Below are 20,435 nucleotides of genomic sequence, written 5' to 3'. Positions count from 1 at the left end.
ATTCCCAGGAACAGTGAGCTGAGTGATAATGGCGCCACAGATACTGCCAGGGAGTGAGGGAGAGACAGATATGCAGCTCCAGGGCGGGAACATTTGCAGAAAATGGCGCCCTGGGGCTGGGGGACGGGCTTCAGGTCTGAGCTCTATCCCCCTGCTGGCAAAACCACCGTGTACTGCGGGCTCTAATAAAACGGTTTATAGAGAAAACCTGACCTGTTCCATGCCCTGGTGATATAGTGGGATTGCCTGTACTGCCACAGTTTCCACCGCCAGCGTGCGCGGCCCGCCTCCCACTGACCGCGCCGTATCGCGATAAAGACCGGGTCCCGCAAGCGGGACCCACTTACCACCTCCCGAAGCGCGGCCACGCGATCCTGGAGAGCCCCCGTCGTGTGTGCCTGACGAGAAGAAAACCGGAGCCTCCTGCTGTAGTTACCTGGCAACCAGGGCTCGGGCGTGTACAGCGCCGCTGGGGAGAGCCGGAGCTGCAGCCGTGAATGTCCACTGACATGTAACACTGCTACTGCCCTTGAAGTCTCCACTTTTTTCCTCAGAAAAAAAGCTCTTCTTAGGGCTGCCTGGAGCAGCCCCTCTGTTAAGTGCCTGCTACTGTAGCACCAACTACAAAACTGAGATCCTCTGCAGGGATTCGGGGTGATACAGGAGGCGGTGCTATGCATTCTGGGAACAGTCAAAGCTTTGAGCCTGTTGGTGCCTCGGATCAAGATCCTACTCCACACCCCATTGTCCATTCCTTGTGGAGCCCAGTGTACCCCGCAGCAGAAAGCTTTCTTCATTTTTCAAAGTCTTCAGGGCTCTGTTAGTGACCTGCACTGCAGGCACCAACTTTAAAACTGAGCTCCTGTGCAAGGAGGAGGGGTTATATAGAGGAGGCTGTGCAGTGCACCCTGGTAACAGTCAAAGTTTTTAGCCTGTTGGTGCCTCGGATCAAGATCGAACTCTACACCCCCATGTTATTCCCTGTGGAATACCAGTGTACCCCGCTGCAGAAAAGCTCTTATTAGGGCTGCCTATCGCAGCCCCACCAGTTAGCTGCCTGCACTGCAGGCACCAACTTACAAACTGAGCTCCAGTGCCTGGAGGCGGCGCTATACAGGAGGCAGAGCAGTGCATCCTGGGAACAGTCAAAGATTTAGCCTGTTGGTGCCTCGGATCAAGATCCAACTCTACACCCCGATGTTATTCCCTGTGGAATACCAGTGTACCCCGCTCCAGAAAATTTGTTTTCGGAAATTGTCTGTAAAACTGACTTAATATATGTGGCCCTTAGTCTTAATTGCAATTGCTTAATTGAATACGGTTTGTAATTTTATGAAAGATTGTAAAATAAAATCCACTATTTTTGCAAATCGTAGCCTGCTACCCGCCTGGGTGGCTCATTTATGTCTTTCTTAGATCACTGACACTCATTGTAGGATGCTGAAGACGGTCCTCCGCCTCTACCACGAACTGTACACATCAAAACCTATAAAGAGAACCTCTGATGCCTCCTTCAATTTATATTTTTATTAATTACATCTACAATGAACACAGATTTTTAATACTGTATATATTATTTATTTTTTAGTACTGTAAAAAGATAATTTGTTTAATAATTGCCATAAAAAATTGGAAACAGTTTCCAGCAGTTTGATATTATAGAACGAAAGGGGTTCAACATAATTGATAAACAACTGCTATCTAAGCATAGTAATGTGTAGTGGGGAAAGTACTGTATATTGGGAGAAGACAAGGAGAGCTGTAGGGAGGGGATAATAGAGTCTTTTACTGTCTAGTAAAGAACAAAATGAGTTCGAGGCCTCTGAAGATCCTGATATTGAGTAGGAATCAGTGCCATGGTAATATCATTCAGAAGCTATAACTCAAACTTTTTATATTTTTGGATTGGAATATAAGACAAGAAAAAAAAAGGGTCAACCTGCACCTTCCTATAAACCGCAAAATTTTTTGGTTCGGGGGGACAATGTATAATTTATTTTTTGCGCCCCTAAGTTGCTGTCACCCCCGCAGGGGCAGCTGGACTTACCTGCCACACCACCTACCTGACAGATATATATATATATATATATATATATTATCATATATAGATATCTCTCTTACTATCTGGGGGCGTGCTACTGCGAGGGGGGACATAAAGGGATGAAGGGGGAGCTGAAGGGGTAGAGGAGTGGCCAGCCCACAGTAATAGATACACACTGTAGGGATTGGTAGAGAAGGGGCCTGGAGGCAGGGGGATAAGGGCTTTGTGGAGGAGGTGAAGCAGCCAGAAAGGGGATTATCTCCATCCTGATGCTGTCCATGGTAACCCTAGATGGTGACCGCACTACACCTCGTGACGTTTACCCATTATTTTGACTAGCGCTTCTAAAATAATTGAGGGAGCAAGCCACCACTTTGCCACCCCTCCCTTCCTTCTTGTTGTGCAACCTATGCTTGCATGGATAACTGAATCACTGCCTGCTATTACAAAGTTCTTTGGAACACTCCAGATATACAGTACTGTATAATAACATCCAAAACATGTTTTCTTTTTTTTTTTCTTTTATAGCAAATACAAACCATTTAGGGCCTGATGCAAAGTTGGACTGACATCAAGAATCTGTGCTCCCATATCTTGCAGTGTGCTTGCCTCCAATCTGTACAATTGGTTTTGTTACTAGTCATTCTCACAGGGAGAACTTGTACCAGCCTATATGGAGTACAAATAATAAGCTGCGAGTATTTACACGTACTAGTACTACCAACTCTGAATAGTCCGCAGTGGCATCAAGCTAATTGTACTTTGCCTATTCGCGTTCTAGTTATGCCTCTTAAGTTAAGTGTAGCTGTGATTGGAATGTGCATGACTGCATTGCCTGTAATTGGCGTACACTCGTTTCCAGAGAATGTGCAATGTGAAAACACGTAAGATTCCCTATACATTCAACTTTGCATCAGGTCCTGTACAAATGTTGTGTAAAGTTTTAAAACATTAATAAGTGAGCACTGCTCAATGTTGAGAAGTCACTTTAGAGTACAGTTTCTGTCTAGTGCGTTTCCACTGTTTTCTTAGCACTGGCCAATGCTTCTCCCAGGTTTTCAATAAATTTAAAGACATCATGGAAAGAGTTATAGAGAGGTACTGGTGCTATACGTAGACCGCTGGGCTCCCGCATATCACACTGCAAGACAAAAACATACATGAATTTTACTGTCATTATCTAATGTCTAAGAGACCATCAAGACTTCTGTTTTAGGATAAAGTTTAATCACATAACTAGTGAGAGACACTACAGTATAATACAATTTTTCCATCACAACCCTGGTTAGACCGGAGTAATTGAACACGGTTCAAGGTGTCACAGCAGCTTGAAACCCTATTCACACCGCAGGTTGGACATGGGTTAGTGGTGGGTCTTCCCTCTGCTGGTACTTGGAGATAACATAATCTGCTGGCTCTCCGTAGGCTTTTATTGTGACCCAGATCATTCATTTGCGCCACAGACTACTTAGCTCCTTCAGGGGTTTGCCCTGGTAGCAGCAAGGGTTGGATTCCCAGGTAAGTGGACCCGGGTTCTTTTTCAGAGACCCATTTACAAAAACATTGACCCGGTTTGCCCCGGCAATAACCTGAGCTATTTGTTTGGTGTAAAAGGGGTATTACAAACGTCAACACATCTTGAAGTCTTTTCCTCAAGTAATACAAAGTACCACATTATATGGATGTACTATGTGTAATCGAAAATATCCCCTGTAGAGTGAAGCTCTTTCTAATAGTGCCTCTCTCCTTCTGTGTCTCTATGTAATTATGTAATCTGTAAAATGTAATAATGCATATCTGTGAAGTTGTAAACTGTTGTATGTAATTTGCTACCATTGACTATGTACAGTACTACAGATCCCTTATAACACCATACACAAAATCGTTAATAATGAAACCATGGTCAAAAAAGGGTATCTTCGATACTTCTCTATCTGACAATGCAAACTTCCACCACAGGGCCGTAACTAGGTGTGTGCAAGTTGTGCTGTCACAAAGTGCTGCCACACAACCATTGCTTCTGGACAGCAGGGTGCCTGTAATGGCACCATGCGACCAGGATCACTCCGCAGTATGTATAGCCACTCAGAGCTTCCTCAAGTCACTCCAGGCAGTGAAGCACTTCCTGGTACTACCAGCTCCGCCCCCTCTTTGTGATATTTTGATGTCATGCATTCAGGGGGCAGGGGCGACACAGGGCAGACTACTACCCTGTTACGCCACTGTTCTCCCATATTCTAAATTAGCATGAACAATGCCCCCCAGCCTCTTTACACGCTAAGGCCATAGACGTTTCTATCACGGGTTTCTATCCCACATTGCACCCATATTTTAATACTCTTCTCTCCGGAGTCCAATGTCAGACGCTGCAGCTGTCGCGGCAAAAAATCACTTCCAAAATGGTCGCAGTGCATGCGCAGTAGACTCTGGCACAATGGCGGAGCCTACAGCGCAGTGGAGAGGAGGGGGCCCACCCAGCGTCTGCACACAGACCCCCTCCTCTCTTAAGATGCCCCTGGCTAAGGCATACCATCAAACTGTTCTGTTTTTTCCCAAATGGTGAGTACATCCAGAAAGGGTCAATGGCATAGTCTGGTGGAGATAAGAGTCATGGCCAAGTAGATCTCCTCCTTGTAATACACAGTTATTGGATGTATTGTATGGTTAAGGTCAATGATTTTGTAGGCACAAGGGATTTGGTATTTTGAGATGTCTCCTAAAAAGTTTGCAATGGCATTCAGAAATGTTGAGAAATATTGTAAATAATAATAATAATAATAATCATAATAGAATTCTTAGCAAATGTAATGGGAATAATCTCCCCTTTTTTGTAAAATATATGGGCATTAAAAACCACTGAGACTTATAATATTCTTTTTACTTTACAGTAAGGGGGTCATTATTTATACGTTATATCAAAACACAGTTATAATTTGGGGAAAACAACATAATTATTGCTTACTGAACATTATACGCAGGTGTTTTCTCTTCAGTGACGACTCAAGTAACATCAGTACTCAATAAGGTTATATTTTACAAGATAAGTTACCTGTGTCACTTGTGTATTGCAGCATTATAACTGTGGTTGGTGAGTACTTCTTGAGAAATAATGAACAAACAATACCATAAGCAGCGCTTTCAGAAAAGAAAAATGAATACTGAGAAATGGCATGCTACAATCAAGTCTGTCTTCACAAGCCTTAATGCCTGGTGATATATTAATGTGATTACCCTGGCAAGTGCCATTTTATTGAATGCATTTGTTAAATGAAATAGTTGTTGACATTGTTAATTTGCAAACAAATTGATGGCAAAGGACAATATCACGTACCACAATGCCTCTCTTCTCTAGTTCTTTGTAAACAGCTTTCATGGGCAGGGAAAAAGTCATAGAGAGCTGACAGCCTCTGTCTTCAAAGTGAGAGGGCGTGATTATTTTTGCATAAGGTTTCTCGGGTTCAGCAGTGTTTTCACTGTAATAATGCTTAATTAAATACTCCAAATAACCAGTCAGTAAAATGGACTTTTTTCTTAAGGCCTTCATGCTTGTTTGATCGAAGACCTGTGTGAAAAAAATTTGACATTTAAAATGTAAGTGGATAAATAGATTAAAGATTCCATTTGCTGTTTATGAATTAATAACCTAAAGTTGGTCTGTGGAATGCTTTGCTGATCAGGTAGGAAAGAAGATACATGGAAATAGTAACAATGCATTTGCCTGTCAAAAAAAATAATGGAAATTTCAATAATTTTACTTACTGTATGTACAATGAATACATATTAGATGAAAAATATATGTACAAATATATTATACACTGATGCAGATTTAACTTATTTAAAGCATTAATTCCACATTTTTAAAAAAAAAATAGCAAGTTAAGCACCTTTTATGGATGCATCAGATTGTTCTTAGCTGAATAACTATAAATCAAAATCGCTCTGGAAAGAAAATAATCTCAGACTCTCAGCATGTCATTTATGACAGACTCTCGGCATGTTATTTATGGCAGAGTCCTACTGCACAAAAGTGGAAGCAAGGAAGAAGCAAACAATTACAGACCAGTGAGTCTTACATCAGTAGTAGGGAAATTGATGGAAACACTCTTAAAAGAAAGAGTTGTAGATTATCTCAAATCCAGCAATTTACAGGATCCCAAACAGCATGGATTCACTGGGGGGATATCATGTCAAACAAACCTTATTGACCTTTTCGACTGTGTGACTAAAGTGATGGATAAAGGTGGAGCCGTGGATATAGCTTATCTAGACTTTAGTAAGGCTGTTCACACTGTTCCACATCGCAGATTGCTAAATAAACTCGAAAGTTTGGGATTGGATACTAAGATTGTTGAATGGATAAGATCTTGTTTGCAGGATAGAAAACAGAGAGTTGTAGTAAATGGAGTGCATTCACAGGATGTAAATGTTACCAGTGGAGTACCCCATGGATCTGTAATTGGAACAGTGCTTTTTAATATCTTTACTGGTGACATTGCAAATGGCATTAAAGGGAAAGTATGCCTTTTTGCAGATGACACAAAGGTATGCAACAGGCTAGACACACCAAGAGAGGTAAAACAAATGATTGAGGATCTAGGTAGACTAGAGGAATGGTCAAGAGTGTGGCAATTACAGTTTAATGCCAAAAAATGCAAAATCATGCACTTGGCTCTCAAAAATCCAATGGCTAAATATAGTATTAATGGCGCTATACTGGAAACTACTGAGGAGGAAAGGGATCTATGAGTCACTATTTCAGGTGACTTAAAGGCAGGTAAGCAATGTAACAACGCAATGAGGAAGGCTAGTCAGATGCTTGGCTGCATTGGGAGAGGAATCAGCAGCAGAAAGGAAGAAGTAATAATGCCACTGTATAGGTCATTGGTACAGTCTCATCTAGAATACTGTGTTAAATTCTGGAGGCCATATCATCAAAAGGATATTAATACATTAGAGACTGTACAAAGAATGGCAACTAAAATGGTGCATGGCCTACATCACAAAACATACACAGAAAGACAAAAAATCTCAATATGTATAGTTTGGAGCAGAGAAGGAAAAGGGGGGACATGAGAGAAACTTTCAATTATATCAAGGGTTTTAACAAATGATGATAAGCTATAGGATATGAGGCCATGTACTGAGACTGGAGGTAGGTTCAGGGGAAATTTGCTGAAAAATTACTTCACAGAAAGGGTAGTGGACAAGTGGAATAGCCTCAGATCAAAGGTGGTAGTGGCTAAGACAGCAGAGCAATTTAAACATGCTTGGGATAGACATAAGGATATCCTTACAAAGAAATAAGGATCAAATAAGGTTTGAGATAAAAATACAGTAAAAAAAAAAGGGGCAGACTAGATGGGCCAAGTGGTTCTTATCTGCCGTCAAATTCTATGTTTATATAAGGGTAGGATGTCACAGTGCAGACAGAGCTCAGAGGATTGTTCCAAAACCTCTCTGCTCACTACAGCCTATGCCATGTGATTGTGGTTGCCATGGTAGTTCATCACACTTTATCCAAGTAAAAATCATTACTAGCAGTCTGCAATTGTAAACTGAGGAATAATTGTTTGTAACAAGATATTTAAATTGTTCATTCTAGACTGTGTAGGGCATCTTGTGTGCCTGAAAAGCATAAACTTACCAGCCTGGGCATTTTAGCATGTCAGTCAATGTATCACTGTGGTCTGTCAGGGGTTAAGGCTTTTGGGGGAGGAACGTAGTGTATGTACTGTTTTAATTTGATTGGTTGTGATTAGAGATGAGCGGGTTCGGTTCGTCGAGATCCGAACCCCCCCGAACTTCACGTGGTTTACACGGGTCCGAGTCAGCCTCGGTTCTTCCCGCCTTGCTCGGTTAACCTGAACGAGGCCGAACGTCATCATCCCGCTGTTGGATTCTCGCGAGATTCGTATTCCATATAAAGAACCGCGCGTTGCCACCATTTTCACTCGGGTGTTGTAGATTGAGCGGAGAGGACGTGGCTACGTTCTCTGCCTGAAAAGCTCAATATCTGTGCTCAGTGTGCTGCATTGTTGTGACCACCAGTATATAGTAGTACAGTACAGTAGGCCATTGCTGTATCTTGCAGCTCCGTGTCAGACTCAGTTCTAGTATCCTGATCAGTGCACAATATCTGTGCTGCATTGTTGTGACCAGTATATAGTAGTACAGTGCTGCATTGTGGTGACCACCAGTATATAGTAGTACAATGCTGCATTGTGGTGACCACCAGTATATAGTAGTACAGTACAGTAGGCCATTGCTGTATCTTGCTGCTCTGTGTCACTTCTAGTATCCTGATCAGTGCTCAATATCTGTGCTGCATTGTGGTGACCACCAGTATATACTGTAGTAGTACAATGCTGCATTGTGGTGACCACCAGTATATAGTAGTACAGTACAGTAGGCCATTGCTGTATCTTGCTGCTCTGTGTCACTTCTAGTATCCTGATCAGTGCTCAATATCTGTGCTGCATTGTGGTGACCACCAGTATATAGTAGTACAGTACAGTAGGCCATAGCGTTATCTTGCTGCACCGTGTCACTTCTAGTATCCTGATCAGTGCTTAATATCTGTGCTCAGTGTCAGTGCTGCATTGTGGTGACCAGTATACTACAGTACAATAGTCCAGTGCTGTTCTCGCTGCTCAGTGTCAGTTATCCGTAGTATCATCAGTGATCAGTATAATGAGTGCTCAGTAAAATCAGTGCTCAGTATAATCAGTGATCAGTATAATCAGTTCTTAGTATAATCAGTGCGCTGTTAGATGTGCGCCCGTTTTCCGCCATTAGTGCATTGGGATTTAGAAAATTGAAGTTATTGTGTCCTCGGTACAAAATCCCATCTAGATTCCACTTCACTAGGCAGGCGATAGCGAGATTTTACCAATTAATATCAGTGATTTATAATTATTTATTACAGTGATCTTGCCAAATAATTCCAGTGATTTTGTCATTTTCTTCCAGTGATTTGGACCAATAATACCATTGATTAGAACAAATAATTCCTGTGATTTTGTCATTTTCTTCCAGTGATTTGGACCAATAATACCATTGATTAGAACGAATAATTCCAGGGATTTTGTCATTTTCTTCCAGTGATTTGGACCAATAATACCACTGATTAGAACGAATAGTTCCTGTGATATTGAGGTGTTTGTGTCGCTTAGCTTAGCCATCCAGCGACCAGAGTGCACCTCTTTTTCTCTTTTCTTTGCATCATGTGCTGTTTGGGGCCAATTTTTTTAAGTGCCATCCTGTCTGACACTGCAGTGCCACTCCTAGATGGGCCACGTGTTTGTGCCGCCCACTTGGGTCGCTTAGCTTAGTCATCCAGCGACCTTTGTGCAAATTTTAGGACTAAAAATAATATTGTGAGGTGTTCAGAATAGACTGGAAATTAGTGGAAATTATGGTTATTGAGGTTAATAATACTATAGGATCAAAATTACCCCCAAAATCTATGATTTAAGCAGTTTTTGAGGGTTTTTATTTTTAAAAAAAACACCCAAATCCAAAACACACCCGAATCCGACAAAAATTTTTAAGGGAGGTTTTGCCAAAATGCGTCCGAATCCTAACAAGGCCGCGGAACTGAATCCAAAACCAAAACACAAAACCCGAAAAATGTCCGGTGCACATCTCTAGTTGTGATAGAGTCAGGGGCGGTGCTTCTAGGGATATAGGATTTCAGCCTAGAAGCTTCTGCCTCTTTCCAGTTTTATAGTTGGAAGGATAAGTACGGTGATTCGGTTGAAGTGTGGTGTTGCTGTATTCTATATTCATACTTTTCTTTTTTGCTCTATCTGTCTCTAATTCTAATTCTTATTTCTTTCCTTTTCTGATTTTCTGTTGTTTATAGCTATGTCTGCTCGGCCCAGGCGCAGGTCTGCCAGCACACTTAGCTAACGTGGACCTGGTCTCACGGGCGCTTAGGGTCGGGGCAGGTTGGAGGCGGTGAGGAGTGGCATGGGCTTTCGGGGACGGGCTCATCCTCCGAGCCGCTTCACGCATGGGGCCCCTTCTTGGTCTCCCATGAGGTCTTCTATGCTGGTTAGGGATGCTGGATGGCGTCAATGGGGTCAGGCCTAGCCTCCGCTGCGGGAGGCGGGCTTGACGGTCGCAGCTGTGGCGCTCCCCATTGGGGGACTTAGTTGGGTCGCCCAGCGGCGTTAGGGGCTCCAGGGCTCGCAGGATTGAGTCACAGTCCGGACAGGCCAGGGAGCCCTACGGAGCGGGGGGCGTGGCTTCTTGCGGCCGCTGACGGCGGGTTAGGCCTCCGCTCAGGGAGTTTGGTGATGCTTCGGACGGAGCTATGAGTGCAGGTGCTAGGGGTACTGCGGGTGCTGTATTAACAGAAAGGTTGCGTCTGGCATCAAGAGGCAGGACTAGTGTTGAGGGTTGTGTTGGAGAAGTGGCTCGGGGATCCCGGCATCTCCATGGCAACAGTAGCAGGCAGGCAGTGCAGAGAGGGGCCAACGCTAGAGACAGGTGGAGAGTTATGCGTCGGAGTGGGCAGCAGAGTTCATTTGGGGTGGATGAAGGTTCCACGGCGGTTGATAGTGAAGGCTCAGTAGGGCTGTTGCAGCCCACTGGGAGCGCTAATTCTTCTCTCCGGAGCCATATGACTTATACAGAGGTAGTTAGTGGTGTACCACCCCACGTGGCCACTCCTGCTTTAAAATAAGATTTTACTCACCGGTAAATCTATTTCTCGTAGTCCGTAGTGGATGCTGGGAACTCCGTAAGGACCATGGGGAATAGCGGCTCCGCAGGAGACTGGGCACAACTAAAAGAAAGCTTTTAGACTACCTGGTGTGCACTGGCTCCTCCCACTATGACCCTCCTCCAAGCCTCAGTTAGGATACTGTGCCCGGAAGAGCTGACACAATAAGGAAGGATTTTGAATCCCGGGTAAGACTCATACCAGCCACACCAATCACACCGTATAACTTGTGATACTATACCCAGTTAACAGTATGAAATATAACTGAGCCTCTCAACAGATGGCTCAACAATAACCCTTAGTTAGGCAATAACTACATACAAGTATTGCAGACAATCCGCACTTGGGATGGGCGCCCAGCATCCACTACGGACTACGAGAAATAGATTTACCGGTGAGTAAAATCTTATTTTCTCTGACGTCCTAGTGGATGCTGGGAACTCCGTAAGGACCATGGGGATTATACCAAAGCTCCCAAACGGGCGGGAGAGTGCGGATGACTCTGCAGCACCGAATGAGAGAACTCAAGGTCCTCCTCAGCCAGGGTATCAAATTTGTAGAATTTTGCAAACGTGTTTGCCCCTGACCAAGTTGCAGCTCGGCAAAGTTATAAAGCCGAGACCCCTCGGGCAGCCGCCCAAGATGAGCCCACTTTCCTCGTGGAATGGGCTTTTACTGATTTAGGATGCGGCAATCCAGCCGCAGAATGCTCCAGCTGAATTGTGCTACAAATTCAGTGAGCAATAGTCTGCTTAGAAGCAGGAGCACCTATTTTGTTGGGTGCCTACAGGATAAAAAGCGAGTCAGTTTTCCTGACTCCAGCCGTCCTGGAAATATAAATTTTTAAGGCCCTGACTACGTCCAGTAACTTGGAATCTTCCAAGTCCCTAGTAGCCGCAGGCACTACAATAGGTTTGTTTAAGTGAAAAGCTGATACCACCTTAGGGAGAAACTGGGGACGAGTCCTCAATTCTGCCCTATCCATATGGAAAATCAGATAAGGGCTTTTACATGACAAAGCCGCCAATTCTGACACACGCCTGGCCGAAGCCAAGGCCAATAACATGACCACTTCCACGTGAGATATTTCAAATCCACAGTTTTAAGTGGCTCAAACCAAAGTGATTTTAGGAAACTCAACACCACGTTGAGATCCCAAGGTGCCACAGGAGGCACAAAAGGGGGCTGAATATGTAGCACTCCCTTTACAAATGTCTGAACTCCAGGCAGTGAAGCCAGTTCTTTCTGGAAGAAAATCGACAGAGCCGAAATCTGGACCTTAATGGAACCCAAGTTTTGGCCCATAGTCACTCCTGACTGTAGGAAGTGCAGAAAACGACCCAGCTGAAATTCCTCTGTTGGGGCCTTCCTGGCCTCACACCACGCAACATATTTTCGCCAAATACGGTGATAATGGTTTGCGGTTACTTCTTTCCTGGCTTTTATCAGCGTAGGAATGACTTCCTCCGGAATGCCTTTTTCCTTTAGGATCCGGAATTCAACCGCCATGCCGTCAAACGCAGCCGCGGTAAGTCTTGGAACAGACAGGGCTCCTGCTGTAGCAGATCCTGTCTGAGCGGTAGAGGCCATGGGTCCTCTGATATCATTTCTTGAAGTTCTGGGTACCAAGCTCTTCTTGGCCCATCCGGAACCACGAGTATCGTTCTTACTCCTCGTTTTCTTATTATTCTCAGTACCTTTGGTATGAGAGGCAGAGGAGGGAATACATAAACCGACTGGTACACCCACGGTGTCACTAGAGCGTCCACAGCTATTGCCTGAGGGTCCCTTGACCTGGCGCAATATCTAGTTTTTTGTTTAGGCGGGACGCCATCATGTCCACCTGTGGCCTTTCCCAACGGTTTACCAACAGTTGGAAGACTTCTGGATGAAGTCCCCACTCTCCCGGGTGTAGGTCGTGTCTGCTGAGGAAGTCTGCTTCCCAGTTGTCCACTCCCGGAATGAACACTGCTGACAGTGCTAAGACGTGATTCTCCGCCCATCGGAGAAACCTTGTGGCTTCTGCCATCGCCATCCTGCTTCTTGTGCCGCCCTGTCGGTTTACAAGGGCGACTGCCGTGATGTTGTCTGATTGGATCAGTACCGGCTGGTTTTGAAGCAGAGGCCTTGCCAGACTTAGGGCATTGTAAATGGCCCTCAGTTCCAGAATATTTATGTGTAGGGACGAATCCTGACTTGACCAAAGTCCTTGGAAATTTCTTCCCTGTGTGACTGCCCCCCAGCCTCGAAGGCTGGCATCCGTGGTTACCAGGACCCAGTCCTGTATGCCGAATCTGCGGCCCTCTTGAAGATGAGCACTCTGCAGCCACCACAGTAGAGATACCCTGGTCCTTGGAGACAGGGTTATCAGCCGATGCATCTGAAGATGCGATCCCGACCACTTGTCCAAGAGGTCCCACTGAAAGGTTCTTGCATGGAACCTGCCGAATGGAATTTTGCTTCGTAAGAAGCTACCATTTTTCCCAGGACTCGTGTGCAGTGATGCACCGATACCTGTTTTGGTTTCAGGAGGTTTCTGACTAGAGATGACAGCTCCTTGGCTTTCTCCTGCGGAAGAAACACTTTTTTCTGTTCTGTGTCCAGAACCATCCCCAGGAACAGTAGGCGTGTGGTAGGAACCAGCTGTGACTTTGGAATGTATAGAATCCATTCGTGCTGTTGTAGCACTTCCCGAGATAGTGCTACTCCGACCAACAACTGCTCCTTGAACCTCGCCTTTATAAGGAGATCGTCCAAGTACGGGATAATTAAAACTCCCTTTTTCGAAGGAGTATCATCATTTCTGCCATTACCTTGGTAAAGACCCTCGGTGCCGTGGACAGTCCAAACGGCAGTGTTTGGAATTGGTAATGGCAATCCTGTACCACAAATCTGAGGTACTCCTGGTGAGGATGGTAAATGGGGACATGTAGGTAAGCATCCTTGATGTCCAGGGATACCATGTACTCCCCCTCCTCCAGGCTTGCAATAACCGCCCTGAGCGATTCCATCTTGAACTTGAATTTTTTTATGTATGTGTTCAAGGATTTCAAATTTAAAATGGGTCTCACCGAACCGTCCGGTTTCGGTACCACAAACAGTGTGGAATAGTAACCCCGTCCTGTTGAAGTAGGGGCACCTTGACTATCACCTGCTGGGAATACAGCTTGTGAATTGCCTCTAGCACAGCCTCCCTGCCTGAGGGAGTTGTCGGCAAGGCAGATTTGAGGAAACGGCGGGGGGGAGACGCCTCGAATTCCAGCTTGTACCCCTGAGATACTACTTGAAGGATCCAGGGATCCACCTGTGAGCGAGCTCACTGATCGCTGAAATTTTTGAGGCGGCCCCCCACCGTACCTGGCTACACCTGTGGAGCCCCCGCGTCATGCAGTGGACTCAGAGGAAGCGGGGGAAGAATTTTGATTCTGGGAACTGGCTGACTGGTGCAGCTTTTACCCTCTTCCCTCGTCTCTGTGCAGAAAGGAAGCGCCTTTGACCCGCTTGCTTTTCTGAAGCCGAAAGGACTGTACCTGATAATACAGTGCTTTCTTAGGCTGTGAGGAAACCTGAGGTAAATTTTTTTCTTCCCAGCTGTTGCTGTGGATACGAGGTCCCAGAGACCATCCCCAAACAATTCCTCGCCCTTATAAGGCTCTATGTGCCTTTTAAAGTCAGCATCACCTGTCCAGTGTTGGGTCTCTAATACCCTCCTGACAGAATGGACATTGCATTAATTCTGGATGCCAGCCGGCAAAATATCCCTCTGTGCATCCCTCATATATAAGACGACGTCTTATGTTCGCAAAATAGTATCCCTGTTTGACAGGGTTACAGACCACGCTGCAGCAGCACTATCTGCAGGTCTCAGTCTAGTACCTGAGTGTGTAAATACAGACTTCAGGATAGCCTCTTGCTTTTTATCAGCAGGTCCCTTCAAAGTGGCCGTATCCTAAGACGGCAGTGCCACCTTTTTTGACAAACGTGTGAGCGCCTTATCCACCCTAGGGGATATCTCCCAGCGTAACTTATCCTCTGGCGGGAAAGGGTACGCCATCAGTAACTTTTTAGAAATTACCAGTTTCTTATCGGGGGAACCCACGCTTTTTCACACTTCATTCACTCATTTGATGGGGGAACAAAACACTGCCTGCTTTTTCTCCCCAAACATAAAACCCTTTTTTAGTGGTACTTGGGTTAATGTCAGAAATGTGTAACACATTTTTTATTGCCGGGATCATGTAACGGATGTTCCTAGTGGATTGTGTATATGTCTCAACCTCGTCGACACTGGAGTCAGACTCCGTGTCGACATCTGTGTCTGCCATCTGAGGGAGCGGGCGTTTTTGAGCCCCTGATGGCCTTTGAGACGCCTGGGCAGGCGCGGGCTGAGAAGCCGGCTGTCCCATAGCTGTTACGTCATCCAGCCTTTTATGTAAGGAGTTGACACTGTCGGTTTATACTTTCCACCTATCCATCCACTCTGGTGTCGGCCCCACAGGGGGCGACATCACATTTATCGGCATCTGCTCTGCCATCACATAAGCCTCCTCATCAAACGTGTCGACACAGCCGTACCGACACACCGCACACACACAGGGAATGCTCTGACTGAGGACAGGACCCCACACAGCCCTTTGGGGAGACAGAGAGAGAGTATGCCAGCACACACCAGAGCGCTATATAATTTAGGGATTAACACTATATTGAGTGAATTTTTCCCAATAGCTGCTTGTATATACAATATTGCGCCTAAATTTAGTGCCCCCCCTCTCTTTTTAACCCTTTGAGCCTGCAAACTACAGGGGAGAGCCTGGGGAGCTGTCTTCCAGCTGCACTGTGAAGAGAAAATGGCGTCAGTGTGCTGAGGGAGATAGCTCCGCCCCTTTTTCGCTGACTTTTCTCCCGCTTTTTTATGGATTCTGGCAGGGGTATTTATCACATATATAGCCTCTGGGGCTATATATTGTGATATATTTGCCAGCCAAGGTGTTTTTATTGCTGCTCAGGGCGCCCCCCCCAGCGCCCTGCACCCTCAGTGACCGGAGTGTGAAGTGTGCATGAGGAGCAATGGCGCACAGCTGCAGTGCTGTGCGCTACCTTGGTGAAGACTGAAGTCTTCTGCCGCCGATTTTCCGGACCTCTTCTTGCTTCTGGCTCTGTAAGGGGGACGGCGGCGCGGCTCCGGGAACGAACACCAAGGCCAGTTCCATGCGGTCGATCCCTCTGGAGCTAATGGTGTCCAGTAGCCTAAGAAGCCCAAGCTAGCTGCAAGCAGGTAGGTTCGCTTCTTCTCCCCTTAGTCCCTCGATGCAGTGAGCCTGTTGCCAGCAGGTCTCACTGTAAAATAAAAAACCTAAAATAAACTTTCTTTCTAGGAGCTCAGGAGAGCCCCTAGTGTGCATCCAGCTCGGCCGGGCACAGAAATCTAACTGAGGCTTGGAGGAGGGCCATAGTGGGAGGAGCCAGTGCACACCAGGTAGTCTAAAAGCTTTCTTTTAGTTGTGCCCAGTCTCCTGCGGAGCCGCTATTCCCCATGGTCCTTACGGAGTTCCCAGCATCCACTAGGACGTCAGAGAAATACTTATGTTTTATCATCAATTTGCACGGCGGTAGTGTTGGCTGTAGTTTCCCTGCTAACCACCGTGCCTGGTGGGCAGGGCGCCGATGCAGGTAAATTAGCTAGTGATGTAGCGTGGGCCCTGACCATGGTTTTGGCAACAATAAGCTCATCTGGGGAACAGGGCCGGGTATCCGGCCCGACTGGGGCGCCTGCACCTGTGACCAGGAACAATGTTTCTCCTGTTTCCACAGAGCCAAGGTCACCAATCGCAATGGAAAGAGCAACAGAGTCTGGATGAAGTCAAGGTGGAGCAGAGTCAGCGGCCGTGGCTGCGCAGGCTGGTAAGTCTTCTTCTAACCCGGACTGGTCCAGGGAGAGTGTTGGTAGCCCTGGCAGTGGAGTGGACTCTGGTACCCGGTCCTCCTCCTCGAGTGAAAGCAGGAATACGGGTAAGAGCTTGATAATGTCGATATTATCTTAAACCATAAAGCTATACCATTAAACACACTTTTACCATGGAGCCGCTGCGGCCGCTAGAGTTAATATGCACTCTACGGACTTAGCGTACAAACGCCGCGCTGGGGGTACAAAGTACACACAGCGCTCGCACACACTCTTGATATACTTTAAACCTTATTAGTAATGCAACGCAATGATATTATTACACTCTAAACCTTATGCAGCAAAGCACTGCAATGATGTTACACCTAAAACCTTGTGCAGCGCTGATGGTACAAAGTACCCGCAGAGCGTACACACCTTATCAATACACTTTTAAACCTTATACAGTTAGCTAATGTAATACGCTTTAAACCCTAGCAGGGAAAAGAGGACACAACACCGATTTGTAATTAAACACTGGGCTCCGACACCTCAGCGTATATATCTGGACGGGGTTAACAATACAATTTATACACTACAATACAACAGAGTAAATGGCTACAGTCAATGTACATACGTGAGAATATTCGCATGCGCTTCCTGGTCCAGTCCTCCGCTAATCAGGTAGATAGCGTTAAGAGTCTTCTGACCGGCCAGGCAGCAACAGGCTTTTTATACACTACTTCCAAAAGCAATACAATGGATACTGTAATCCCTTTGTCCACTGGACACAGAGATGCATCTTTACATTACAGGAGAGGTCATAGGTTGATTTGAAAAGGTGGGCGATGCCTTTCTCAACTGCTCTTGTGGGTGGTCTCCTCTGGATTCCCGCCGCATACATAATATACAGTAAATACAGTTTATATCTATATTCTACTTCTGCACATAACTATACGCAAGAACATGCGATCTTCCTCTAACCAACACCGGAATGTTACCCTTAAAATACCCTACAGCTGGATATCAGACACCACCTTATAACCTTAGTCTGTCCCTTCCTATCATGCAAAGGCAAATCCCTTAGTCCTGGGATCATTTAAACTATTGATACTTGCTGATGTGGTGCAGGGGGGCTATGTGTACAATGTGCACTATTTGGATTAAATATGTAATGTTTTGATAACCCTCTATGCGCCCACAAACTCCGCCGTAAATACCCATACCACGCGCAGGGCCGCGGGAGCGACCATACGCAAATTGCGGATATGTGCACGCAAGGCGGAACAAGTGCACGCGCAGCGGGCATGTGTGTGTGGTTAGTACGTGATGTGTGTACTGGAATATTTTTCGACTTTGACAGTCCACCCTTTGGCAGTCAACAATAACTGCCACTATCTAAACACTAAACAGAAAAATATACAATACAATATCTACAGATAGTTGGATGGTAGGAGGAGAGGTGTAGGCGGGAAATGTATGACCTAGTGGGATAGTAAAAGCATGTATGTATGAATCCATGTCTGAGGGGCATGTATCATCGTGCCGTATATGTTCTAGATAAGCTTCGAGGTATTGCAAAGTATACATTAAATCCTTCTTATCCCATATTAAGGGTCTGTAAGTGGGCCAACAAACACTACCGAGCTCTTTTCGGCTTCTTGTTCCAACAAATGGGGTGCACATTTAGTTGATGATACATGGAGGGGGAACATATGTGAGTGCTAATATATGTGGATATCACCTGTCGACTATGTGTGTCACTAACTGAAGGTTGTAGAGATGAAGATAAGACACATATCTAAAATACATTCACATAACATTTTCGTAATCATTCTTGGGTGTAGTCGATGTCTTTTCCGGATCGATGTATCTGGGCAAAGGGGGAGACAAAGGAAAAACGGGTGAAAGAAAACGGGCCATGGAATTCATTTGCAATCCTTATCATAACATTGTCTCTATGGATGGGTCGCAAATTAAATCTGCTGCTGTAACAATGCCCCCCTCCTTAAACTCATCAAATTTGTGCCGTGCTTGCGCCGCATTAGAATTCGAACACACCTAAATATCAAGCCAATAATTATGACGACTCCCAGGATACAAAGGAGAAACGTTCCTACACTCATAATAACATTTTGAGCCCACTCTCCTAAACCTGAGAACCAATTTCGTGGGTTCAACCATGAGACCCAGCCGGTCAGCTCATTACCCACAGCCGTAAGGGTAAGGTTGTGTCTCCTCCGGAACTCCCACTTCAACTGCAAGATATCGTCCATCTTTTGATCGATGATCTCGGTTGGGTCGTCAGTGCTGTTTGTAATATACGTGCAGAACTTCACACCATATTGAGTTGCCAAAGTGACACAGTACCCACCCGTCACAGCTGTGATATAATTGAGGACCATCCTGTGCTGGATCAGTTCTGTCTTGTAAGCTTGCAACTCCCTACCCGTATACCTGAAGGTGTCGTCATACATCTCAGTGATATTATCTATCAAGTTCGCTAGCGCATGGATATACCTATAATTTATAATTCCTCTGGCAGTACGGGTGATGTCTAATGCGAGAAGGAATTGAATCCCGGTGGATTCGTGGATCAAATCAGAGGCTACGTGCTCTGTCCTATCTATGAGGTGTCTCTTAACGATGTGTTCATAGTGAGTATGAGTACAAGGAGCCTGAGCACTGTGGTGAACGTCTTTCATCTTATCATGGGTTATGGTCATGACCTCTGGCAACACTCTTCCAACATAACACAATCCCTCTGAGTTTGGGGCAAGCCACTTATACGCCTTCCTCCCACATATGAAATAGGCATCATCGGAGAGAACATATGGGACAGAATATGACATTACCATATTACAAACTTTCCAAGTGAAAAACCCAATCCCTAGTTCTCCCATCTGCTCAGTACAAGTATCAGGCTGGATGATATGAACACAGTACCTTGGTGATACTTCTCCAACCCACATGGTCTTGCTACCTCGAGTATACCTATACCGAAAATACCTTCCACTGTTGGCTATTTGGCGTACAAGTTCAGAGTCTATGGGTATCCTATCAGCTCTATGTGAAAAGGCCATGGTCTGGTTATTCCATGTCACCTCCCAATTTCCTGGTTTTCGGAAATTGGAAATGTTGAAGCATAATAAGGATCTATCTACATGATACTGGTGGAGCTTCAAACTAGGGGGCCTAGAAATATTAAATATCTTGTCCACTGGTCTCCCACCCCATAATTCGAGTACCTCATCTATTGCTAAAGGGTACGGTACTAATCCTGACTTGCTCTGACCTTGAGGTACTTGTGAGCACACCCAGCATTCTGTTTGGTTTAAAACCTTACCCACTAGTGAGTGATAGTCACTCAATGGATGACGGTCAATGTTGATATTAAGGCTGGACTGACATCTCTGGATGCACCCATCCTCAACTATGTTCTCACAATTCTTACAAATGTAATTTTCCTCAGCCAATAACCCTTCACAGTGCCTCCGAGCTCCCTGACTACCAGATCGTTTTCTGATACTCGCCTTTGCTCGAGTGATGTGTTGCTCTTGGAATTCTACAAATCCGTCCTCGCCATCAGAACCCATTCCAGATCCTTTCTCGACCTCTCTGGGACCTCACCGAAACAGACTGTTCTGGTCAACAACAGGGTTAACAGGAAAACCCGGAACGCAGTCTCTTGGGGTAAGTCCATCTTGTTAAGGGAAGAGAAAGGAAACAGGAAGGGGGAGGAAAAGGAGAGAAGGAGGGTAGTGGGAGATGGAGAAAATAATTTA

At 45.4% G+C, this 20,435-nt stretch overlaps 1 protein-coding gene across 6 annotated transcripts in view; it reads right to left on the bottom strand.

The window, feature by feature from the left end:
- Window positions 1–1,530: 1,530 nt before the first annotated feature.
- The window catches only part of KYNU (kynureninase), a 302,382-nt gene continuing 283,477 nt past the window's right edge, over window positions 1,531–20,435 (bottom strand). For 4 of the 6 annotated variants that reach the window (XM_063933729.1, XM_063933730.1, XM_063933728.1 and 1 more), the window contains exons 13-14: window positions 5,373–5,603; window positions 1,533–3,182 (exon numbers count right to left, since the gene is read on the bottom strand). In XM_063933729.1, coding sequence (XP_063789799.1) covers window positions 3,048–3,182; window positions 5,373–5,603 — 366 coding nt within the window. In that variant the 3' untranslated portion in view covers window positions 1,533–3,047. Of the gene's footprint in view, window positions 3,183–5,372; window positions 5,604–20,435 lie in introns of those variants that run through there. The other 2 variants (XM_063933731.1, XM_063933732.1) reach the window with 2 other exon arrangements.

This window comes from Pseudophryne corroboree, chromosome 7 (genome assembly GCF_028390025.1).
Source record: "Pseudophryne corroboree isolate aPseCor3 chromosome 7, aPseCor3.hap2, whole genome shotgun sequence".
Taxonomy (NCBI): domain Eukaryota; kingdom Metazoa; phylum Chordata; class Amphibia; order Anura; family Myobatrachidae; genus Pseudophryne; species Pseudophryne corroboree.
The sequence above is the reverse complement of the archived record's forward strand: the minus strand, read 5'-3'. Positions and strand labels throughout refer to the sequence as shown.